Raw genomic sequence first — 24364 nt, forward strand, 5'->3', positions numbered from 1 at the left:
AGTACTGTAGTATTTGTTGAAAAAAATCCACACATAAGTGGACCCGCACAGTTCAAACCCATGTTGTTCAAGGGCCAACTATATATATATTCAAATTATAAACCCAATTTTTATAACATAGAGGAGGCTCAAAGAAGAAAAACAAGAAATCACAGCTCTTAGCTTACCATATACGGGGGTAAATGTGAAGTAGTTCAGATGACAAATATTATAGGCTTCAATTCTAACATCTTTCCAGATGCCCTGGGTAGGAAAGGAAGGCCCCCAGTCCCAACTAAAGGAACACTGTGCCTGTAATTTTAAGGGAAAAAAAGAAGATCGATTCTAATTACCATGAAACTTAAACATTATGAAAACCTTTTTCTTTTAAAATATTATGTACATGTGTACTAGTTTGCTAGGGCTGCCGTAACAAAATACCACAAACTGGGTGGCTTAAACAATAGAAATTAACTTTCGCATAGCTCTGGAGGCTGGGAAGTCCAAGATCAAGGTGTTGGCAGGTTTGGTTTCCTGGGCTTACAGATGGCCACCTTCTCCCCGTGCCCTCACATAGCCTTTTCTATACACACACACACACACACACACACACACACGCCCCTAGTGTCTCCCTCTGTTGTCCAAATTTCCTCTTCTTATAAGGACATCAACCATACTGGATCAGGACTAATCCTAATGGTCTCATTTAACTGAATCACCTCTTTAAAGACCTCATCTCCAAACAGAGTGACATTTTCACCTTACTGAGGGTAAGGACTTTAATATACAAATTTGGGGGGCACAGAATTAAGTCCGTAATAGTGTGTGTGTGTCCCATATACAGCATCTAAAATGACCCAAAATGATCCTCTCCTGGTGTTCACGTCCTTGTGTAATCCCCTCCCCTTGAGTACGGATTAGACCTAATGAATCACTTCTAACCAACAGAATACAACAGCAGTGAGAGCACGTCCAAAATTAGGTTATAAAAGAGTGCACCACCTGTTTTGGGTGCTATCTCAGCTCTCTCTTGGCCAAGGGGGAAGTCAGCTGCCATGCCGTAAGGCAGCTCTGTAGACAGGCCCACATGAGTGAGCCTGGAAGCCCATCTGAGGTCTGCCAATAACCACATGTGTGAGCTTAGGTAGGCCTCATCCAGGCTTAAGGTGACTGCAGCCCTGGTCCACAGCTTGCCAGTAACCTCATGAGTGACCTTGAGCCAGAGGTACCCAGCTAAGCCACACCTGCATTCCTGACTGACAGAAACTGTGATAATAAATGTTGTTTTAAGCTGATAAATTTTGGTATAATTGTTACACAGCAATAGATAACTAAAACAATAACGAATCTATCAACCTAGGCAACATAGTTAAATTTGGCAGAAATGTTCTAAGACCATAAAATCTAATTATGTACATTTATTCTTCAAAAGCATATTACACTGAAGCAACACAATAGTTACTCTTTAAATTTCTCCCAAATATCTCTGCACCCACTACAATATTTAAATGTAATAACTATAAAGAATGAAGAAACAGATTGAAAGATAAAGATACAACAGTTTAAGAAACTCTAACTAGAGTTTCTTGCCAACCCCTATTTCCTCCAGTATGAATTCAGAAATCCTGGTTTCTGAACTTACAGCCCAAAAACAATCAGTTCAGCATTTAGACACTGACACAGGTGATCAGAGCAGAATTTTTCTAATTCCCTCTTCTTAAAAGAAAAAAAAATATTTGTAAAACACAGTCAATTAAATTTTGTGAGGCTGTGAGTTAAGCTTTTAAAAAAGAACAAGCACCAGAAGAAGTACTGAGATCTTCCTGAATGGAACACTTGTAGGATAGAGCCTAAGGATTTGCCCAAACTGTTCTCATTTAAGTATTATTTCCTAAGCTCTGTATTTATCTAAAACAGAGATAATTTAGTTTCTATTACAGAGAAAAACAAAGAATAAAAACCACTTCACACCATCAACAGATGAATGGATAAAGAAGATGTGGCACATATATACAATGGAATATTACTCAGCCATAAAAAGAAACGAAATTGAGTTATTTGTAGTGAGGTGGATGGACCTAGAGACTGTCATACAGAGTGAAGTAAGTCAGAAAGAGAAAAACAAACACCATATGCTAACACATATATATGGAATCTAAAAAAAAAACAAAAACAAAAAAAATGGTTCTGAAGAACCTAGGGGCAGGACAGGAATAAAGACACAGAGGTAGAGAATGGACTTGAGGACACGGGGAGGGGGAAGGGTAAGCTGGGACGAAGTGGGAGAGTGGCATGGACATATATACACTACCAAATGTAAAACAGATAGCTAGTGGGAAGCAGCCACATAGCACAGGGAGATCAGCTCGGTGCTTTGTGACCACCTAAAGGGGTGGGATATGGAGGGTGGGAGGGAGGGAGACGCAAGAGGGAGGGGATATGGGGATATATGTATATGTATAGCTGATTCACTTTGTTATAAAGCAGAAACTAACACACCATTGTAAAGCAATTATACTCCAATAAAGATGTTTAAAAAAATAAATAAATAAAACCACTTCACAGCATCCACATCATATAAAATCACCACTTAAATATCAGATTCTCATGCTCAGAATGAAAACCATCTTGGGGATGTTTATTGGAGAGTTTTTAAGTTCAGATATATAATTCTTTTATTAGGGATAGAGAGAAGGAGGAGGGAAAAAATATTCAACATCTTATAAGGCAGATTATTTTCCCCAGCAAGGGCTACAAATCACTCTTATTCATACAATCTCTCCAAATAAAAGTTTTCACTTATTCAAAAATATTTGTGAAGTGCTTTCTATGTTTCAGGCTGGAAGTATATCAAGATACAAAACAGAAACAGTCCTTCTGCTTACAGCACTCACAGTATAACAAGAAATTGAAGCATTGAACAAATAGTCACAAATCCAAAGGCAATAGACAGGGAACATATGATGGGGGGAGAACAGGTGTCAAGACAAGTTTCCCTGAATAACAGTGACTTTTATATGGAGACGTGAAAGGTGAGTACCACTTCTCCAGTGTGTCTAGGGGAGAGGGAAGTGAATGCATCCCTTTCAGAAGGAACAGCATATGCAAAGCCCTCAAGATGCAAGAGAATATGATGCATTCCAGGAAATTAAGAGAAAACAATGGGAAGAGATGGGCAGAAGACTGGAGCAGTGGGCATGGGGCAGCCTGAGCTAAGAACTTTGGACTTTCGCCTAAAAGCAACAAGAAACTGTTGAAGAGTTTTACAAAGGGGGGTGCTATGATTTTTATCTGAAAGGAACATTCTGGCTGCTCCTTGGCAAATTAATTGCAGGAAGGCAAACGAGGTCGTAGGGTACCAGTTAGGCAACCAGGGCAATATTTGATGCAAGAAATGGTAATATATTGAACCCAAGCACAGGAGTAGAAATGGATCAAGAGCAGATTCAACAACTACTGAAAAGGTAGCATTGACATCAGCAAAAGGACTTCCGGATCTCTTTTAAAGAAGAGTCAGGGGGCTTCCCTGGTGGCACAGTGGTTAAGAATCCGCCTGCCAATGCAGAGGACACGGGTTCGAGCCCTGGTCCAGGAAGGTCCCACATGCCTGGAAGCAACTAAGCCCGTGCACCATACCCACTCGCTGCAACTAGAGAAAGCCCACACGCAGCCAAAAATAAATAAAATAAATAAATTAAAAAAAAAAAAAAGAGAGACAGGGAGGTATCAAAAATAACTCTGAGGCTTCTGGCTTGAATGACTGCTTTGAATGGTATTCCATTCAGGGAGACAGGGAGCCCTGGGAGCAGGGTTTAGATCCCAAGTGCAGTGTTGGACACACTGAGCTTTAGGCACCTGTGGTATAGGTTGGCCAAAAAGTTCGTTCGGGTTTTCCCGTAAGATGCTATCGAAAAGACCGAACGAACTTTTTGGCCAAACCAATATACAACGGAATTTAGTTGGTCTTAAAAAGGAAGGAAATTCTGACACGTGCTAAACACAGATGAACCTTGAGGACATTATACTAAGTGAACTAAGCCAGTCACAAAAAGACAAATACTCTATGATTCTACTTATATGAGGTATCTAGAGGAGTCAAACTCCTAGAAACAGAAAGATGGTGGTTGCCAGGGGCTGAGAGTTGGCGAAAGCGGGGAGTTGTTTTTTAATGGGTATAGAGTTTCAGTTTTGCAAGACGAAAACGTTCCGGAGATAGGTTTCACAACAATGTGAATATATTTAATCCTACTGAACTGTACACTTAAAATAGTTAAGATGGTAAGTTCTGTGTTATGTGTGTTTTACCACAATTAAAAAAATTTTAAGTAAAAATAATACTAAAAACTAAGTGTCACACAATATACTAATTCATCCATGTATTAGGATAAATCCAAGTCATCTATACCGAGATCATACACAAAGAATATTTATCACCTGTGGGTTTTGTTAGATTTTATGAGAACCTAGCAGTAAAAAATCGCATGTCAGCAAATATATCGACAGTTGCAGAAGGTTAGTAATAAGAATCACTCATAAATATGAACCCTGCAGTCTGGTGAAAAGTCTGATAAACCCAGGTGTTGTTTTAAAAAAATTGTAAAGGGGGAATTCCCTGGCGGTCCATTGGTTAGGACTCTGCGCTTCCACTGCAGGGGGCATGGGTTCAATCCCTGGTCGGGGAATTACGATCCCTGCAAGCCTCGCGGCACAGTCAAAAAAAAAAAAATTGTAAAGGTACATTATCAGTCACCTATTTTTCTTCTTTTTCCAATGTTATCTAAGTTCTGAAGCACTCCTCAAGAAGAAAACCTAGAAAGACAAGCTCTCTACAAAAATTCTTGTAACTTTTGGTTCTTATTTCTAATTTTTAAATCCCACTAAGGGGGCAGGAAAGAGATGCCCAACTTCTGAAATACAACTGGAGTCTTCAAACAAACATTTCATACGCCCTCATCCCATCCTCAAGGCTAAAGCCCCTCCATTGCGAGACTGTTACCTTGCGAATAAAGTTGACATGGCATTCGCCATCCTGCACACGCGGAGGGCAGTTGGGGGGCACGCTGTAGTGAGTGTGAACTTTACTCCTCTGGTCCGCATATATCACTGGTGACTGGAAATGCACCTCAATGATGTTTACTGCTTGGACCACATGTGTAATATCAAAGCTCTAAATTAAAGGGAAAGAACAAATGTGAGAGTAGCCTCCTGTGTAAAATTTTAGATATAGGCAGAATGTATGAAAGATGCATAAAATAATTGAAATCTTTAGGTTCAGCCTTTTTGCAGGAGAAAGCACTTCTCCAAAATAGTATAACTTAGTTGCCTACTTTTAGTTATAACTGATCACATTCTCCTACCCAAACGTAGATTTCTAGGTTTTCTCCTGCTATTTTTACTGACAGATGATGGTTCTAGGCAAACAGAGCAAGCAGAGACTATCTTTAGCCCTGGAATGTCTGCTCTGGCTATTTACACATGGCTTTGAATTGCCAAGGATTTCCTAGACACTTCATGATAACCTGACCCTCTGCTATCCATAGCATGTATTTGTAAGTCATAAGTTATTTTTGTTTTGAAAAGTCTACCCTTGAAAGGGACGGGAGATCAGGATACAATCTCTTAAGGTAACTGTTCCAGGAAGGAAAGAACATTTTGTTTTAAAATGGTTTGTCAACCGTCATTTCCCATGAAACTCTGGATTACCAAATAACAGAGAAGGGAACAGCATTTGTCAAACATTGCCTATGTGCCAAAAACTAATACTGATCACTTTATATAATTAGCTCATTACATCCTCACAATAATTCCATAGGGTTTGAGTGTCTTCATCATTCTACAAATATGGCAACTGAGAGATAAAGTAACTTACCCAGTGCATCAAAGGACTTGTACTTGCCACTCAGGATAACAATGAACGCAAATATATACAAGTGGTTCTTTTTAACCTGATGTCATTATGTACTTACATAGCTTCTGAACGTGTTGTCTGTTTCGCCAACAGGAACATTATTGAGCAGGACTACTGTAACCGTATCGACGCCTTCAAAAACCAAATTTACTTTACGCCGTTTGCTAAAAAAAGAAGATTTTTAAAACAAGATGTATAGAACATCAACTTAGATAATTAGCCTTTTTTTATTAGTTAAGAACGAAAGGAATAAGTATTTCACAGAAAATATACATTCTTAGAAGGGAGTTTGCAATGAAATTTTCAGAAATATTGCTTTAATACATTTTTATGTTGAGTGATTCAGTTTAACTTTCTTCACAATATTTCAATCACCATAAAATCATGAGCATGACTTCTAATTTCCATGCATTGACTTGTTTCCTAGAACTTCACAAATTCTTATAAGAACCAAGTTAAATAATAGACATAAAACATTTTCACAAGCTATTATATTTACTAACACTAAGAGAACACATTAACCAACAAACAAGTATCTATGAGTAAACATTATATGCCCAGCACTCTGCTAAGCCTTACAGGGAACTAAAACAGTCTCTGAATTTAAGGAATCTGCAATCTGGTTAGCACTGAAGCCTAAAACACAGGAAACAAAGAGAAAGCTTTCAATCTTTTGTACTTTGTGGTACAGTCTTGTTGGATAGACTACAAGTGCTATCAGAGTTTATGTCATAAGGAAAGACTTCAAGAAGGAGACAAGAGTTTAAAGAAGAACAAAATAAATAAAATGTATACCCATACAATAAAATAGCACTCAGCAATAAAAAGAAATGAAGTACTGGTGAATATGACAACATGGATGAACTTGAAAACATTATTATGCTAAATGAAAGAAGCCAGTCACAAAGGACCACATATTGTATAATTCCATTTCTTTGAGATTTCCACAAGAAACAAATCCATGGAAATAGAAAATAAATTAGTGGTTGCCTAGGGCTGAGAGAGGGATGGGGGGATGGAGGTGCAGGAAGTGGTGCACGATTGGCAACAGTAAGCAGCATTTTCACAGACAAGCAGAGGAAATTAAACTTGATCTGCCAATCGAAAAGGAAAACACCGTCATTCTTAAGCAAGAATGTCATGGTAAAATCAAAATTTGGGAAAGATGAATCTAATGTTTCTGCATACGAAAGACTGGAGAATAAAAAAACAAAGTAAGAAATCTAATTAGGCAGCATAGACCTAATTCCAGGTACTCTCTACTAAAGGCCTAGGCAAAGGCGGAAACTTGGAAATGAGGAGGCAGGGGCTGAATCAAGAGAAATGATAGGCAAAAATTAACAGGACTCAGAAACAGACCGAAGACAGGGAGATGAAGAAAAGATATGACGAGCCACAAACTCCTTGGGCACGGAAGATTGGGAAGATGGCATTACAGTAAGAGAAATAATGAGGTTGTTAGAATATAAAGCAAGCTTTCAGTGGGAAAGTCAATTGGTTAAATTACGGATATGTTGAGTTCAAGGGGAAAGAGGACCCCCTATTAGAGATATTTTAAGTATTATCTGGAAATAAGAGCCTGGAACACAGTAACTCCATGATATTGAGCACTATTTTCTGGCTTTATTTCTTTTTTAAGAAGCTAGTAAATAATTACCTCAAAAAAGGTCCTATTAAAGGGACAAAAGGGTTTTTTTTTTTTAATTTAGCAATAATGGTGGTAGATACAATTGGGTTACATTCTGCTACATAGAACATTACTGAAAACTATACCACGGTTTTCCTCATGGCCTCATGACATAATCTGAGGCCAATGCCTTAGTTTCAGTGGCTGGTTAACACTACACCAAACAAAGGAAGTATCTCTGATCCTACTTGACAATATTGTAAATATATACACTCCATGGATTACTGGGAGGGCAGGGAAAAGGAAAGGCAGATAAGAGAATTGACTAGGTCTAGGTGACTCCATTATAACCACTGGAAAAATGACTGAATAAGACATAATTTTGTGACTAATGATCAGTGCCACCACCCTCATACACAAATCAAAATATAAATCATATATATTCACTTTTATAGTACAGACTTTAGTCTGACAATGTTCTGATATGCAACCTAAACAAACAAAAGATTATTGCAGACAGAAAAAGAACAAAAGTTCAAATAATAATAATAAATGAATAGATAGATATAGATATAAATATAGATATACACACATAAGTACCTCACGTCAAAAGGGATTTTAAATTTCTTGATATAGGTCCAGTTATCCAAGGCGATCCAACTGTAGTTAAGGTTATTAAATCTGTAGTAAGGATCCTGTTGATAAAAATTATGGTAGGTGATTAAACATGCAAAAAAAAATTAATTAAATAAACATGACATAAACTATCAATGATAGCTATTTATTACCTAAAAATTAATGAACTCTTGGCCTAGGAGTGCAAGCATTTCATATGCCGGCACATCCCATCCTCAAGGCTAAAGCTCTATCTGTTTAAGAGACCATTACCTTTCTAACAAAGTTGCCATGGCATGAGCATACTAAAAATACTAAAAATATTTTTAAATGGAAAAATAAAGCCCAACACAATCAAAATACCTGAAATGAAAGAGCTCTGAGATACAACTACTACATAGTTTCATTATGAAAGAACATGTGTGGAGATGAAGATTGGCTTCCCCTGTTAAAACCAAGCACAGAACCTGCAAGGCATCAGCAGAGAATGAACGGCAGCCCTTCTTATGGTGCACAGCCATCAGACACTCACCGCCCTCTGGTTCTCACTTCGCGTTTTGCTGCCACTATCCCAGCTGGCCTCAAGAGGAACATTTCTTCTCCTCTACTGCCCAAAGATCAGCAAAACTCCCACTCCTTGGGTTTACTCAGCATTTACAAAGTTATTTTTCACTCAGCTTTACTAAGTGAACACAAAAAGGATCTCTGCAGAGAATATACAGGCAGCATAGATACCGTCAAACTTACAGACTTCAGGTTTCCTATATTAGCCTAGACCAGGTCAGCAAACTACAACCCATAGGCCTAATGCAGCTCACTGCCTGTTTTTGTATGGCCAGTGAGCTAAGAATGGACACGTGTCGATAAATAAAGTTTTACTGGAGCACAGCCAGGCCCATTCCTTTATAAATTATATACGGCAGCTTTCATGCTACAATAGCAGAGTTGAGTAGACATGACAGAGACCAAATGACCCATGCAGCCTAAAATAGTATCTGGCCCTCTGCCCTAGACAACTGGCCTGCTGGGTGTTCACAGATGCTCTCTCATCTCAGTGTCCAGCCCCAAGTCCTCCCTGCCATAATCCTTACATCTTTCTTCTCCTACTCATTTTCTACCCTTTACCTCTCAGATGAGGGCTCCCAGGCAGGAGGTGGAACAGAAAATGGTAAGAGAAGCTTCTCAGTTCTTATGTCTGTGAACAACACCACAGCTACATAGAGGGACACAGCACAGGCTCAGAGGGCTTCTCCCTTCCAACTGGGACAGGTCCAAGGGTGATTGCCTCAGGAACTGCAACTCCAAGTTGAGAGGGAAAAGCCAACTTTGTCTCAGTTCCACAGAGGTAAGAGCTGGCCACTGGCAACAGCCAGCTGGGCACTTGCCCAGAGAACAAATCCGCAAGAGGCACTATAACATCACTGGGTGTGTATCAAAATGGAGAGAAAGGTATCAGCCAGAAACTGCTCCTGACTGGAAGAAATAATTTTGATAAGATACAAAGGGGGTGGGGGGACTTCCCTGGTGGTCCAGTGGTTGAGAATCCACCCGCCAATGCAGAGGACACGGGTTCGAGCCCTGGTCTGGGAGGATCCCACACGCCGCGGAGCCACTAGGCCCGTGAGCCACAACTACTGAGCCTGCGCGTCTGGAGCCTGTGCTCCGCAACAAGAGAGGCCACGATAGTGAGAGGCCCGCGCACCGCGATGAAGAGTGGCCCCCGCTTGCCGCAACTAGAGAAAGCCCTCGCACAGAAACGAAGACCCAACACAGCCAAAAATAAATAAATAAATAACCCATGAACTTTAAAAAAAAAAAAAAAAGTTGCAGAGACTCAGATTACATTTATAATAACTACTGCAAATGCTAAGCAACCAATTTAATTTGGTTCCAGAGTGGTCTGATCCCCTTTGCTCATATTAAAATTCTGAGTCCTATTTAAAGCAAATAGGACATTGTTCAGCATTACGCCTGATGACTAAGGACCCATGTAAGTGACTGAGTTCATAAGCAAACCCATGAACCCTAAAGACAGTAACAGTATCACTTGTTGACCATTTACTTTATATCAGCCTCCAAGATAGGCACTCATTCACTCTTATCTTCATAACAAAGATGTGCTGTAAATATCATTCTATAGAGGAAGAAACTAATGCTCCAAAAGGTGAAGTGTCTTTCCTGAGGTCCCATGATGAAGCAGAAGTACATCCAGGCATGAAACAAACTCAGTCCAACACCAAGGTCTACATTTTTTCAACTGTGCTTCAATGCCTCACGCCATATTTACCTACACTTTTATACCAGATGATCATTGCATCTTGTACCTACCATTTTTAGTAATGTGTATATTTACAATATATTTTCTTCTATTTTTAAGTGTATATTTTGAGTAAGAAAAACTTTATAATGGAGTCTATGCAGTTATTAAAAATTTTTCTAGATCTATATTTATAGACATTTATAGATACAGAGAGATGTTCTATAGATACAGAGAGATGTTCATCATATATTTTAAATGAAGAAGTAGCTTACAAAACCATCTCAGGGACTGACTTCATCTTTATATTATTATATTTGTTTGTATATACTTAGAAAAGTCTGGAAAGATATACATGAAAATTTTTACCTCTGCTTAATAGTATGCTTTTTATTAGCTTTTTCCTTCTTCTTTATATTTTATATTTCTCTGAATCAATATTTGTACAGTAAGTATTAAACATTTATTATTCTTTTTAAAAGAATTTTAAAAGAGAATAAGAAAATTCAGTATATAAGAATTTTGTGCATGATAAAAATAATGTTTTGTATCAGTGGACAACAGAGAAATTGTTCAAATCATGTGACATAAAAAACTGCTTAGGGGGCTTCCCTGGTGGCGCAGTGGTTGAGAATCTGCCTGCCAATGCAGGGGACGCGGGTTCGAGCCCTGGTCTGGGAGGATCCCACATGCCGCGGAGCGGCTCGGCCCGTGGGCCACAATTGCTGAGCCTGCGTGTCTGGAGCCTGTGCTCCGCAACGGGAGGGACCCCGATGGTGAGAGGCCCGCGCACCGCGATGAAGAGTGGCCCCCGCTTGCCGCAACTAGAGAAAGCCCTCGCACAGAAATGAACACCCAACACAGCCATACATACATACATACATACATAAATAAAAAGAATGTAAGCAGACAAGAATAGCATTAAAAAAAAAAAAAAAAAACTGCTTAACCATTTGAAAAAACTCAAATGGATCAATATTTTAAGTACAAAAGAGGAATTATAAAAATACTAAAAGGGGGAAATATAGGTAAATATTTATTTAATTGGGAGAGAGGAAATTACTTCCAAAGCATAATACCAAAGACAGAAACAATCATAAAAGAAAAAAAGCTTATAAGATTTCAACATATAAAACTTTAAAACATGTATGTGACAAAATATATCATTAATAAATAGGAAATTTTTGAAAATATATAACAACAGGTCTAACAAATCTATATTTTAAAAGATGAATAGTCAATAGAAAAATAGATAAAAAACAGGAATAAGTAAGCCCAAATCACCAATAAGCATGAAATAAACCCATAAAAAGTGTTTAACCTCACTAGAAAGTAAATTGTTTCTATTTTTGTTTTTTAAAATAATATCCAATCTAGCACTTAAAACAAGTACTCCAATAAAGTCATGATGGGAGTGTAAAACTGGTACAATTTTTATGGAGAACAACTTAGAAGTACATAGCAAAAGACTAAAAAAATGCATACTCTTTTGAATCAACAATTCCACTTTTAAAAATTTGTCTAAGAAAATAAGGATGTACACTAACTAAAATGTAACTAAAAATATCTTCCCATCATTGCAGAATAAAATCCAAAAGTTATTCCCAATGGCCTACAAGCCCTGCATGATCTGCCCTAGATGGCTACTTTGAAATCATCCACCTGTCCCCCAAGTCACAGGGCTACAGCCACCTGGCCTGCTTACTATTCCCAGAACTCATCAAGCTTGTTCCTGCCTCAAGGGCTCTCCCCTCCCCACTGCCATCTTTTCTTCCTTTTTGCTGGGAATTCATTTCCACTTAAAACTGAACTCATCAAAAGATCTTTATCAAAATGGCTATCTTTAACCACCTTTTCTACAATAGAATCTTTCCCAACAAGCCTTCACTCTCTCAACGTGCTTTATTTTTCTTCAGTGTACCCGCTGTCACTGTATTATCTATTAATCTGTTTATTGTCTATCTCCTCCACTAGAAAGTCTATTGGGACAAAGACTTTGTTTTCTTCACCACTTGATTCCAAGCACCTAGAATAATGCCTGCCACATTGGAGGTACTGAATAAATATTTATGAGATAATTAGGTGAATGACTTCAGCAAGATATGTTTCAAGTTCTCATGTAAACACTGTATTTGGACCAGTGTCTGCTCTAAACTATAGAATATTTCCTAGGTCAACACCAAAAAGGGATGTTATAATAAAGCGGGTAGAAATAACAACATCATATTACTCAATAATGATACTTGATGTTGATGATTATTGTCAACAGGCCTGGAGTTCCCCAATCCCCAAAAGCTCCCCATCTTTCATCCCACTACCATTTAAGACCTACATCTACCTTTACTGAAACTTAAAGTTTTCCTAAGAATTTATTAACAGATTTAACAGACACTGTAAATTGTTCCCATGAGGAAAAGTCAGTTATTTCATTCTGTGAGCACATCATTCACATTAACGAGCAACCAAACATTGTTTCTTGATATGTAGCCCTGTAACATGAAACAGTAATCTGATTTACTACAGCCACTAATGATTTCCCATTGCCTTAATTTAATCAGGAAAATGAGGCAAGGAGAAACCCTGCAAAAGAAACACAGGCATTTTCAAAGCATGGGTAAGTGAAGCCTTGGGGTACCAAGGTCACCTGTGGCCCATGTCATAAGTAGTTTGTTAACTAAAAATAGTTCAAATACTTAAGTTTGAGAATTCTTTACTTAAAAAATAAACAGGACCATGGTCAGTGTCATTTACATTTGCTTCCTTTCTGATACACATTCTTGAAAAAAAGCTAATGGTACCAGATCAGAAATTTTGCATAACCCTAGTTGACTGTCCTGTCATTTAAGTAAGCTTTGAATTATATTCCTGACAGTCAACTCCAGCGCTTTAAAAACACATGATTTGTCAATGTGTCACACAGGGTAAGTGTCACACAGTACAGAAGGTTATGAAGTCAAGCCAGGCTGCGTTATAACTCCATTTCTGCCACTCTTAGTTGCTGTGTGATCTTGGGAAAATTCTCTAACTTCTCTGGGCTCCATAATTCGTATCATCCATAAAACGAAGATAAGAAGACTTACTCTTTAGAGTTGTTATGCAGATTGGGACAATGCATGCAAACCACGTATCAAGTACATCTTGTCCCAAGCAAAGCCATTAAAGATGTGCAGCAGATGGAACGAAAAAACAGTGGGAGGTGGCAGTCTGTTTGCAAACCTCTAACCACAGGCAGCCAAACAGGAAAACGTCCTCCACCAGAAGTCTAGAAATTGAAGCATCTATTGGGACACACACATCACATCACATCACACGCCCTGAGAGGAAACAGCATCTTTCTTCATATTCCAATCAGCCTTAAAAATTATTTAGCCTTTACACTAGCACTGACAATCCTAACCTTACACCTGCAGGTCTCATTCTCCTCAGCTTATGTGCTGCTGCATCAATTCCAAATCTGACTCCCTGGTGCCTAAAAGCGAAAATGAAAAACTGAGGCATTAATGAACACAGTTAACCCTTACTTGGCGAAAGACTATTGCCCTCTGCGGTGTTCGGGTAGTTGAAACAATAATCCCCCGCTTTAGGCTTTGTCAGTGACAACACGTCCTTTCTAATCTACGCTTCACTGGAGAACTATGGCAATAACACCCCCAGTAGAACTGTCTGGACCTCCGCTTTCCTGAGTTGCTGCTGTCCCAGCGTGGGCGTGGGTCAGCCTCCATCTAGCCCGGACCCCAGCGGTGATCTTCGCCAAGAGTAGATACACTGTCTCGGCGTCCCCATCCCCACCCCTTCACCCCCCCTCCCACCCCCAGACCACAAGACGCAATGGGGAAGTTAGCGCCAAACCGAGGAAAACAGCCTCGGGCTCGGGGACTGCCAGGCCGTTCCTGGGCCCCTCTCACCACGAGGGGGACGCGGGCGCAGGCTCCCGGCGGGGAGGCCGCACACAGTACCTGGATGAGCCTCTGGTGGAACAAGGCGCTGTGCACGCAACCGGGAACCTCCGCGGGCAACTCCAGCGAGCCGTTCCCGCTGCGGATCCTCCAGCTTCCCCGCAAGCTGACGCTGACCTCCATGGCAGCGGAGCCCGCACCGCACAACGCAAGCAGCAGGAGCAGGCGGAGGAGCATGCCGGTGGCCGGTACCTCACCCACCCACGGGGCAAAAAGCCCCGCGCGTCGGTGGGCCGCGGAAGTTACCCTCTGTTCGGGAGGAGCCCGGGCTCTAGCTCTCCCCGCCCCGGGGCCCGCCCCCAGCTCCAGGCCACGCCCCCGGCTCTCGGCCACGCCCCCAGGTCAGCTGAGCTGAAAGGACCTCAGCTGCTCCCCAGGCTCCGCAGGCTAGCTGGGAGCGCGGATATCGTGCCGACTGGGCGAAGCCCGGCGTCGCGAGTGCCGGAGCCGCCACCTCGTGCATGGCTCCGGGCTCGGACCGCTGCGGTCTGGGTCCTCCTCGGCTCTTATTCCAGCTGCTCCGGCGTCTGAACGGGAGGCGAGAACCGTGCACGCTAATTAGGACACACCAATCTCTGGACGCAAAATAGCGCACAGCCTCGGGGAGCTCAGGGACAGACAGTAGTGTGCGGAGACTACAGCAAGAGAGGCTCCTCACTGCTTCAGAGAACCGAAAACCAAGATACCCCATCACTTCAGTTCCCCCCAGTTTCCCCAGACTCTCAGCGCTGCAGGTGTCTGCCCGGCGCGGGTAACGCCCACCTCCTGCAGCTCTGCAGGTTTGTCTCAGAACAGTCTGCCCTTCGAACAATAAATAAGTACTCAAGTACCTAATTCGTACGGTTGTTTTGAGAGCTGAGAAAATCCGTGTACAGCGTGCAACATAAGGCCCGGCCCAGAGAAAACACAGCACGCTGGCCTGATGTTAGTGGACTACAACATTCTGTTTTATAAATCTCTACAGAGGCGGTTCCTGGGGTTCCGGAAGCCTGCATTAATGCACAGGCAAATTTAAAATCCTCTGCCGCTCACTAGCTGTGGGACTTGGGCAAGCCACAAACTCTCTAATGCCCCCGTTCCCAGAACTCAAAAATGGAGACAGTACTCCTTTTTTGGGTTGTGATAAGCATAAAATGGGTTAACATACTTGGCTGTTCCTAACAATGCCTAGGTACCCAAGAAATACCACAGGTTTATTTCAAGTCTCATAGTGGCGCAGTCTACTTGAGTCCCATTTTTGCAGTAGGATGTAACTGCGATCTAGGAAGTTAAGAGGGAATTTCGCATTGCATAAAATAGACTAACGTATGACTGTGTTGACGTTATCTGCCTTATTTCTGTATTTAAGCAGAAGTCTTTGAAGAGAAGTTCTCCCCTCATTAAATCCGAGCTTTGTTTTGCCTTATAATTGCCCTGGAATTGCCTGAATCTGTAGACACTGGACAATATTTTATTTTTTCAGAGTCAGCATTTTTCACAAGCCTAGCATCCTGGCTTTAGGGACATTTGGATTATTCAGCCCAAGCCTCTGGCTTTAAAGCTGAGGGAACAGGGTCCAAAGAAGTCAGGTGACTTGCCTGTCAGACAGTGGCAGACAGGACCCAAACTCTCCTTTCCTGGCCCATAGACTCCTTGCAGTAGAGCCCATTGATATTAAGGGGGAAAGTCTCTGGCTGGTTCAAAGGTTTCCTCACTCCAGGAGCATTTTACTTTTGATAGGAACGGAACTCTCAATTCAAATTATATTCCCTGATTCATGGCATTAAACTAGTCTGTTCAAAACTGATAACAAGGGCTTCCCTGGTGGCGCAGTGGTTGAGAATCTGCCTGCCGGTGCAGGGGACACGGGTTCGAGCCCTGGTCTGGGGGGATCCCACATGCCGCGGAGCGACTGGGCCCGTGAGCCACAACTGCTGAGCCTGCGCGTCCGGAGCCTGTGCTCCGCAACAAGAGAGGCCGCGGCAGTGAGGGGCCCGCGCGCCGCGATGAGGAGTGGCCCCCGCTCGCCACAACTAGAGAGGGCCCTCGCGCAGAAACGAAGACCCAACACAGCCATAAAATAAATAAAAATAAATAAATTTTAAAAAAAAAAAAAAAAAAAAAAAAAAAAAAAAAAAAAACTGATAACAAGACTTACAGCAGCAAGAGTGGCAAAGAGTTTTTCTTTGTTTGTTTGTTTGTTTTTTCATAAATCCCAGAGATCCCATTAAGCCAAGTCAAAGGAAAATTCATCCCTGTGAATATGTTTGGATATACTCTGTTGTTCTATTAAGAAATACTTTAGGGAATCTATTTTTTTAAAAAAACAGGAATAGAGACTTATCATTCCTCCTTTCATTCCAAGACACAAGTATGACCTCATTTGGATTACTTCACTTTGAAAACATACATTGGTCCAAACCCATAGAATGTACAACACCATGAGTGAACTGTAATGTAAGCTACAGACTTTGGGTGATAATGATGGTAGGTTCATCGATGATAACAAATGTACCATTCTAGTGGGGGGATGTTGATAACGGGGGAGTCTGTGCATGTGTTGGGGCAGGGAGTGTATGGAACGTCTGTATTTTCTTTTTTTTTTTTTTTTTAATTTTTTTTTTTTAAATTTTTTTTTTTTATAGCTACTTTATTTATTTATTTATTCTTTATTTTTGGCTGTGTTGGGTCTTCGGTTCGTGCGAGGGCTTTCTCTAGTTGCGGCAAGCGGGGGCCACTCTTCATCGCGGTGCGGGGACCGCTCTTCATCGCGGTGCGCGGGCCTCTCACTATCGCGGCCCCTCCCGTTGCGGGGCACAGGCTCCAGACGCGCAGGCTCAGTAGTTGTGGCTCACGGGCCCAGCTGCTCCGTGGCATGTGGGATCTTCCCAGACCAGGGCCCGAACCCGTGTCCCCTGCATTGGCAGGCAGATTCTCAACCACTGCGCCACCAGGGAAGCCCCGTCTGTATTTTCTATTCAGTTTTGCTGTTAATCTAGAGTTGCTCCAAAAAATAAAAATAAAGTATATATATATATATATATATATATATATATATATATATATGTGTGTGTGTGTGTGTGTGTGTGTGTGTGTATTCATGGGTCAAAGAAATAAAAGACTTCCCGTTACTGTTTTGTCATGTCAGGAGCTTGGAAGTCATCACTCCATCCTAAAAACAAGTAAGAAGCTGAACAAACTGAAAATCAACAGCTTTTGTTAGATCTGTCAGAGAATTCAGGTGAAAGGGCAAACTGCTGCCCCCAGAATTGGAGAAAAAGACAGGTGGATACAGAGAATCACAACTTAACCAAAGCAGAAACCCATGAGTAGAAAGCTCTGCAAAAACCAGTACTAGGGAAGGAAAATCTAAACTCTAATTTCTGGGACTTGCCTGGCGGCCCAGTGGTTAAGACTCTGCATTTCCACTGCAAGAGGCACGGGTTTGATCCCTGGTGGGGGACCACAAGCCGCAAGGCCAAAAAAAAAACCACACAAAACAAAAACAAACAAAAAAAACCTCTAGTTGTTGAGTGGCTGGAGGCTCAGTGTGGACAAATTTGAGAGTTAAAAAACTCCACAGGGGACTTCCCTGGTGGTCCAGTGGTAAAGAATCCGCCTTGCAACGCAGAGGACTCGGGTTCCAACCCTGGTCAGGGAACTAAGATCCCACATGCCGCGGAGCAACTACTGAGCTCATGCACCTCAACTAGAGAGAAGCCCGGGCGCCGCAATGAAAAAGATCCCACATGCCTCAACGAAGATGCCACGTGTCGCAACTAAGACCCGCCGCAGCCAAAAATAAAAATAAATAAGTAATAAATAAATCTTAAAACAAACAAACAAACAAAAACTCCACGGGAATTCAGTCTTACTGGGTCTCCCACAGTTTTGTGTTTTGTTTCCAGAAGATCTACCAGCTCTCACATTGAAGATTTGCGAGCAATTCCCTCATGCTTCCAGCAGAGGGACGGGGGTAAGGAACCATTTTGAAATACATGATAGCATTCTCAAGGACTACCCTCAAGAGAAACGATTTTACCAGAGCCTAACCTGGGAGAAGGGAAATTCCCCCTAGCCTTCTTGCCTTACCTAAGGGGCTGAAAAAAACGAGAAGCACTTATTAAATTCACAGCCCAGGACACAAGTTCACTAAAAGACTAAGGCCCAATCATAGGACTATAGAAAGCTTCCCTCTTCTCATACCTTCCCACTATATCACTAAAGGCCTCTTTGCCACTGTTCATTTCACTGCACACATCACGTATGGCTTTCAACAAAAAATTACAAGGCAAAAAGAGACAGAGCAAGCCCTAGAACCAGACTCAGATATAGCAGGGATGCTGGATTACCAGGACAAGAATTTAAAATATTAGGCCAGCATTGGTCTAATACCAACACCAGACAAAGCCATTACAGTAAAAGAGAACTATAGACCAATATCTCTCATGAACATAAATGGAAAACTCCCTAACAAAACAGTAGCAAATTGAATCCAAAAATGTATACTAAAAAAAAAATATATATATATGTGTATATATATATATATACATATATATATATGAATCATGACCAAGTGGGATTTATTCTGGGTATGCAAGGCTGGTTCAACATTTAATCAATTAATGTAATTCATCACAACAATAGGTTAAAAAATAAAAATCACATTATCATATCAATAGATACAGAAAAAACACTTGACAAAATCCAATACCCATTCATGATAAAAACTCCACACACTAGGAATAGAGGGGAACTTCCTCACCTTAGTAAAGAACACTCACAAAGAACTACACCTAACATTACACTAAATGGTGAGAAACTAGAAGTTTTTCTGCTAAGATCAGGAATAAGGCAAGGATGTCTCCTCTTGTCACTCCTTTTCAACATCGTATTGGAAGCCCTAACTAATGTAGTAAGAAAAGAAAAGGAAATAGATAGTATGCAGTTTAGGAAGACATAAAACTATCTTTGTTTGCAGATGACATGATTGCCTATGTAGAAAATCAACAACAACAACAACAACAAAACACTGGAAATAATAAGCAATTTATAGCAAGGTTACAGGATACAAGGTTAGTATACAAAAGTCTATCATTTTCCTATATACCAGCAATGAACAATTAGAATTTGAAATTAAAAACATAATGCTATTTACATTAGCACCCCCCAAAATAAAATACTTAAGTATAAATATAACAAAAAATGTTTAAAATCTACATGAGGAAAACTACAATACTCTGATGAAAGTAATCAAAGAAGAACTAAATAAATGGAGAGATGCTCCATGTTCATGGATAGAAAGACTCAGTATTGTCAAGATGTCAGTTCTTCCCAACTTGATCTATAGAGTCAATGCAATCCCAATCAAAATCCCAGCCAGTTATTTTGTGGATTTTGACAAACTGATTCTAAAGTTTATATGAGAGGCAAAAGATCCAGAATAACCAACACAATATTGAAGAAGAACAAAGTTGGAGGATTAATGCTACCCTATCAGGAACTAAGCTGAGCTGGAAGAGAGATCTGAGCTGTCAGGAGTCAGAGCAGCCAATTAAAGCAACAAGGAGCCAAACTGAATGTAACAGTGAAGCCTTCAACCACTTACAGTGATAGTATACACAAGAGGCTAAAACTGGAGAAGATGCCAACTCTCCCCTGTTTCATTGCCCAATAAAATGGCACACCAGTCACGGGTCAGGTGGATCAGCACAGATGTGTGTGTCGTCTCACGTTGAGGGAGTCCTGAACAAAAGGCTCTGGCTGTTTTATGGGCCCTGGGGTAGGGGAGGAGAATGAGGAGGAAGGACTGGGAGTGGAAAATTGCTGGGTACTGAGTTTGAGTAGGAATAAATGTATTCAGGGTTTCCCACTTCTCCTCTCCAATAAGGAGATCTCAGCACAGTCACCTGAAGAAGACCTCTGCCCAAGGCCTCAGATAAAGAGAACAAGGAATGAAGTCACTGAAACTAGGAATGTAAATATGTGAAGAGCATGAACAGTCAGAGGGGCAATAATAGGTCCTTCACTGCAACTCCCTTTAGAGATTATAATACTTAGACTGTATACCAAGTCTGATTGGGGAGGACAGCTTTCCCTCGTGAAGCCTTTCAGGTAAAGTCTTTGTAATTGCCTATGGTCAGGCCTGAAAAACCACACTTATATCATATGACCCAACAGATCTAATAGTGCTGGAGATATCCATGGAGGGTATATGGAGCTTTGGGCAAGCTCTAATAGAAGACTCACAGTGTAGACCCTTATATTCTGGAGCAAGGCTATGTGCTTCACCATAGAGAACTGCTCTGTTGGAAAAATAGTTCCTACTATACTACTACTGGGTCTTAGCAGAGACCAAACCTCTGACCATGGTACACCAAGTGACTATGCAGCCTGAACTGAGGATCTGCAAATCAACCAAGCCATAAAGCTGGGCAGGGGCTGCAATGTTCCACAGTGTATAGAAAGTGATACATCCAGACTCAAACGGGAAGTCCAAGAAAATTACATGAATTGGTAGTCTAGCCTTCCACGTCACTATCTCTTCTACACTGATGACCTCAAGGGGTGTTCCTCATGCCTGATTGACAGAGGCCTGATTCATACCTGGGCTGGTGCAATATGTATTGAAACTGGCCATAAAAGGACTGCTGCCACATTACAGCCCCACTTAGGAGTGGCCCTGAATGACATTAGTGAAGGGAAATGTTCCCAGTGCACAGACCTGTGAGATATATGTTTGTTTTTCACTTCATGTGAAAGGAGAGGTGGCTTGAGGCACAGTTATATATTGACACCTGGGCAGAGCCGAAAGTCTTATTTGGTTGATCAGGGCCTTAAAAGAAATAAAACTAGAAGATAGGTGACGTGGAGGTCTGGGTAGATAATATGCGGACGGACTGTAGGAGTGGGCACAACACATGCTGTTTCTTTGTAACTCACATTAATGTTCACAAGAGAACATGTACAGAGGAAGCTCTTGACAGCCAAGTACACAGAAAGACAGTCCTATGAATTTTAACTGGCCTCTCTACGCACCATTCCAGTACTTGACATTGGGCACATGAAGAGAGTGGCCATGGTAGCAGGGATGAAGGCTATGCACGGACCCAACATGGGCTTTCTCTCACCAAGTATATCTTCCTACCTCTGCTGATTGCCCAACCACCCAGCAGCAGAGACTGATGCTGAGCCCTAGATAAAGGTACCATTCCTTAGGAGGACCAGACAGCCACCTGTTGGCACATTGATTACATTGGACACCTTCCTCCTTGACTGGGGCATCAAATTGATATACTGAAATTAATAGATTCTGAATATGTTCTGCCTTGCCGGACTGCAGTGTCTTCACTAGCACCATCTGAGAGTTAATAGAATTCTTTATCTCTTAAAATGGTATCCCTACCGCAGTGCCTTAGAAAACAGACCCACTTGATGTAAAAGGAGATGTGAAGATGGGCAGGTGGGCTCATGACCTTGAGAATCACTTATTTTACCAAGTACCCTATCACATGAGCAGCCAACCTCCTCTCAAAAACAACAACAACAAAAAACAACAAAAAACAACACAACAAAAAAACCCAAACCAGTGGAATGGCCTGTGGAAAACTCAGCTTAAGGACAGCACCTTGCAGGGTTGGAGCACTTTCCCACGGGATGTGGTATATGCACTGAACTATGGTCAACATGTGGTGCTATATCTCCCCAAATTAGAATCCACAGGTATAAAAACCAGGATGTAAAAGCAGGAGTAGCCTCCCTCATCATCAGTCTCAGTGACTCACTAATGGAATTTGTTTCCTGTTCCTGAAACTGTTGATGTTGTTAGGTCAGAGGTCTTGGATCCAGAGTTGGGGAAGGTACAGGGTTCCACCCATTTGGAAGTTGTGACTAATACTGTGGAGTCACTCTGGGTTTCTTATTCTACTGGACAAGCAGGTAAAGAATGAGCTAATGTACTGACTGGGGTAATGAACTGATTACCAGATGAAGCTAGAGTTGCTACAACTCAGTGAAAAGCAGGGAGGATTATGTTTGGAACCTAGGAGAGGCATTGGAACATCTCTTACTACTTCCATGCCCAGTGTTAACTATCAATGGGAAATTACAGTAACCATAACCCAACAGAGACAAGACAAGCCACCATGGCAAGATCCTCAGTAGCCCCAGCACCCAGGCTTAAACCAATCACTCCCTTGGTGATTCTGGCTTCTATTATCACTTCTAATCTCAGATGAAGCATCATGCTGCAGAACATGGGATCAGGCTCCCCCAGCAACTGCCCAAAGGTGTTTTCCCCACTTCCTCTGTCTTAATTCCTTTTTCCTACACTCTCACTATTCTGGGACTGTACCTCACAAAAATAAATAAATAAATTAATTAATTAAATAAAAATTAGCAATTAAGCTTTGCCTCAGTCACTGTTTGCTAGGGGACTCAGGCAAAGACAACACTTCCTCTCAATTTATATTCATTAGGCTACTCAATCATTCTAGGGCTGTCCAATAAAAGTTAGACATCCAGAGCAGTTCGATAGAATTATGTAATACTCATACGTAATTCAAAAATATCTAGTAGTCACATTTTAAAAAGTAAAAAGAAACAGGTGAAATTAATTTTAATAATATATTTTATTTAAACCAATATATTCAAAATATTATTTTAACATGTATTCAATATAATTATTGAGATATTTTACACTCTTTTTTCATACTAAGACTTCAAAATCTATTGTAAATTTTATACTTACAGCACATCTCACTTTTGATCTGTATTCAATTTCATAAATTTTGCAGTGAAAAAAATTCACATACCCAATTTGTTCTGAAATATTGGGAGATAATTCTCTGATATTTCTGAACATCTTGTGAGCAGAGGCACTGGGTTCTTCTGTTCCAGATGATCTTTTAATAAAGGATGTTTGTATATCCATCAGCTTTGGAAGAACACCCATGTTCTAACCTGTGTAGTTAGGCAGAGAGAAAATTATTTCTTCTTCTGCCTTTTTGTTCTACTTAGGCCCTCAGTGGATTGGATGATGCCGATTCACAGCAGGGAGGACGATCTGATTTACTTAGTCTACAGATTCAAATGCTGATGGCTTTTGAAAAGACCCTCACCAAATCACCCAGAAATAATGTTTAACCAGTTCTCTGGGCATCCTGTGACCCAGTCAAGTTGACACATAAAATTAACCATCACAGTGCACAGTTCAGTGAGTTTTGGCAAACATATATACTTGTGTAATCACACACCCATTAAGATACAGAACATTTCATCCTAGAAAGTTCTCTTGTGCTTCTCTCCAAATTCCTCCCATTCCAAGTAATCACTGTTCTGCTTTCTAGCACCATGGTTTAATTTTGTCTCTCGGATGTCATGCAAATAGAATCATACACTATGGTTTTTTTTTTTACTTCTTTTGTTCAACACAGCGTTTTTCAAATTTATCCATGTCATTCATCCTTATTCTTGAAAGATATTTTCCTTGGTATAGAATTCTAGGGCGATAGCTATTTCTTCTCAGTGTATTGAAGTTAATATTCCACTGTCCTCTGTTTCCGTTGCTGTTGAGAAATCTTTCATTTTTGCTCTTCCATCAATCTACCTATTGACTTTTTTTTTTTTTCTTTTCTTTTTGCAGGTAATCTACTTTATTTGCAGAGGAAATAACAGCTCTGTACGGACCCCTGGACTACAGGTGGACTGCACACATGCTGTTCAGGTGTGTAACCCTCCAGGCCACAAGAAGTTGTGTGCAGGCCATGCAGGAACTTTGGTTTCCATGTCAAGGGGGCTGCAAAAAGATTATCACCTGGCCAAGGCTGCAAGGTCACAGATGGATTGTGTTTCGGGCCTGTGGAAATTTACTAAATGTCTTCAAACCTACCCCAGCCAACCCCCAGCCCATACTAGGAACAGCTGGAGAGCCTCTTTTTTCCTGCAATATCCCTCCAGTGCCTTCTACTGAGAAAGCTTATTATTGTGTTCATTTTAAAGGGAAATCTTAAAGGAATTCAGTTGTTTATCACAGAGGATATATT

General features: G+C 40.9%; 1 protein-coding gene across 3 annotated transcripts in view; it reads right to left on the minus strand.

The window, feature by feature from the left end:
* Positions 1–14631, minus strand: part of MANBA (mannosidase beta) — a 115298-nt gene extending 100667 nt beyond the window's left edge. For all 3 annotated transcript variants that reach the window (XM_082462334.1, XM_082462333.1, XM_082462332.1), the window contains exons 1-5: positions 14343–14631; positions 8115–8209; positions 5946–6051; positions 4976–5146; positions 168–291 (exon numbers count right to left, since the gene is read on the minus strand). In XM_082462334.1, coding sequence (XP_082318460.1) covers positions 168–291; positions 4976–5146; positions 5946–6051; positions 8115–8209; positions 14343–14519 — 673 coding nt within the window. In that variant the 5' untranslated portion in view covers positions 14520–14631. The remainder of the gene's footprint in view (positions 1–167; positions 292–4975; positions 5147–5945; positions 6052–8114; positions 8210–14342) is intronic.
* Positions 14632–24364: the final 9733 nt, after the last annotated feature.

Source organism: Balaenoptera physalus (assembly GCF_965194825.1).
Source record: "Balaenoptera physalus genome assembly, chromosome: 5".
Classification (NCBI taxonomy): Eukaryota; Metazoa; Chordata; class Mammalia; order Artiodactyla; family Balaenopteridae; genus Balaenoptera; species Balaenoptera physalus.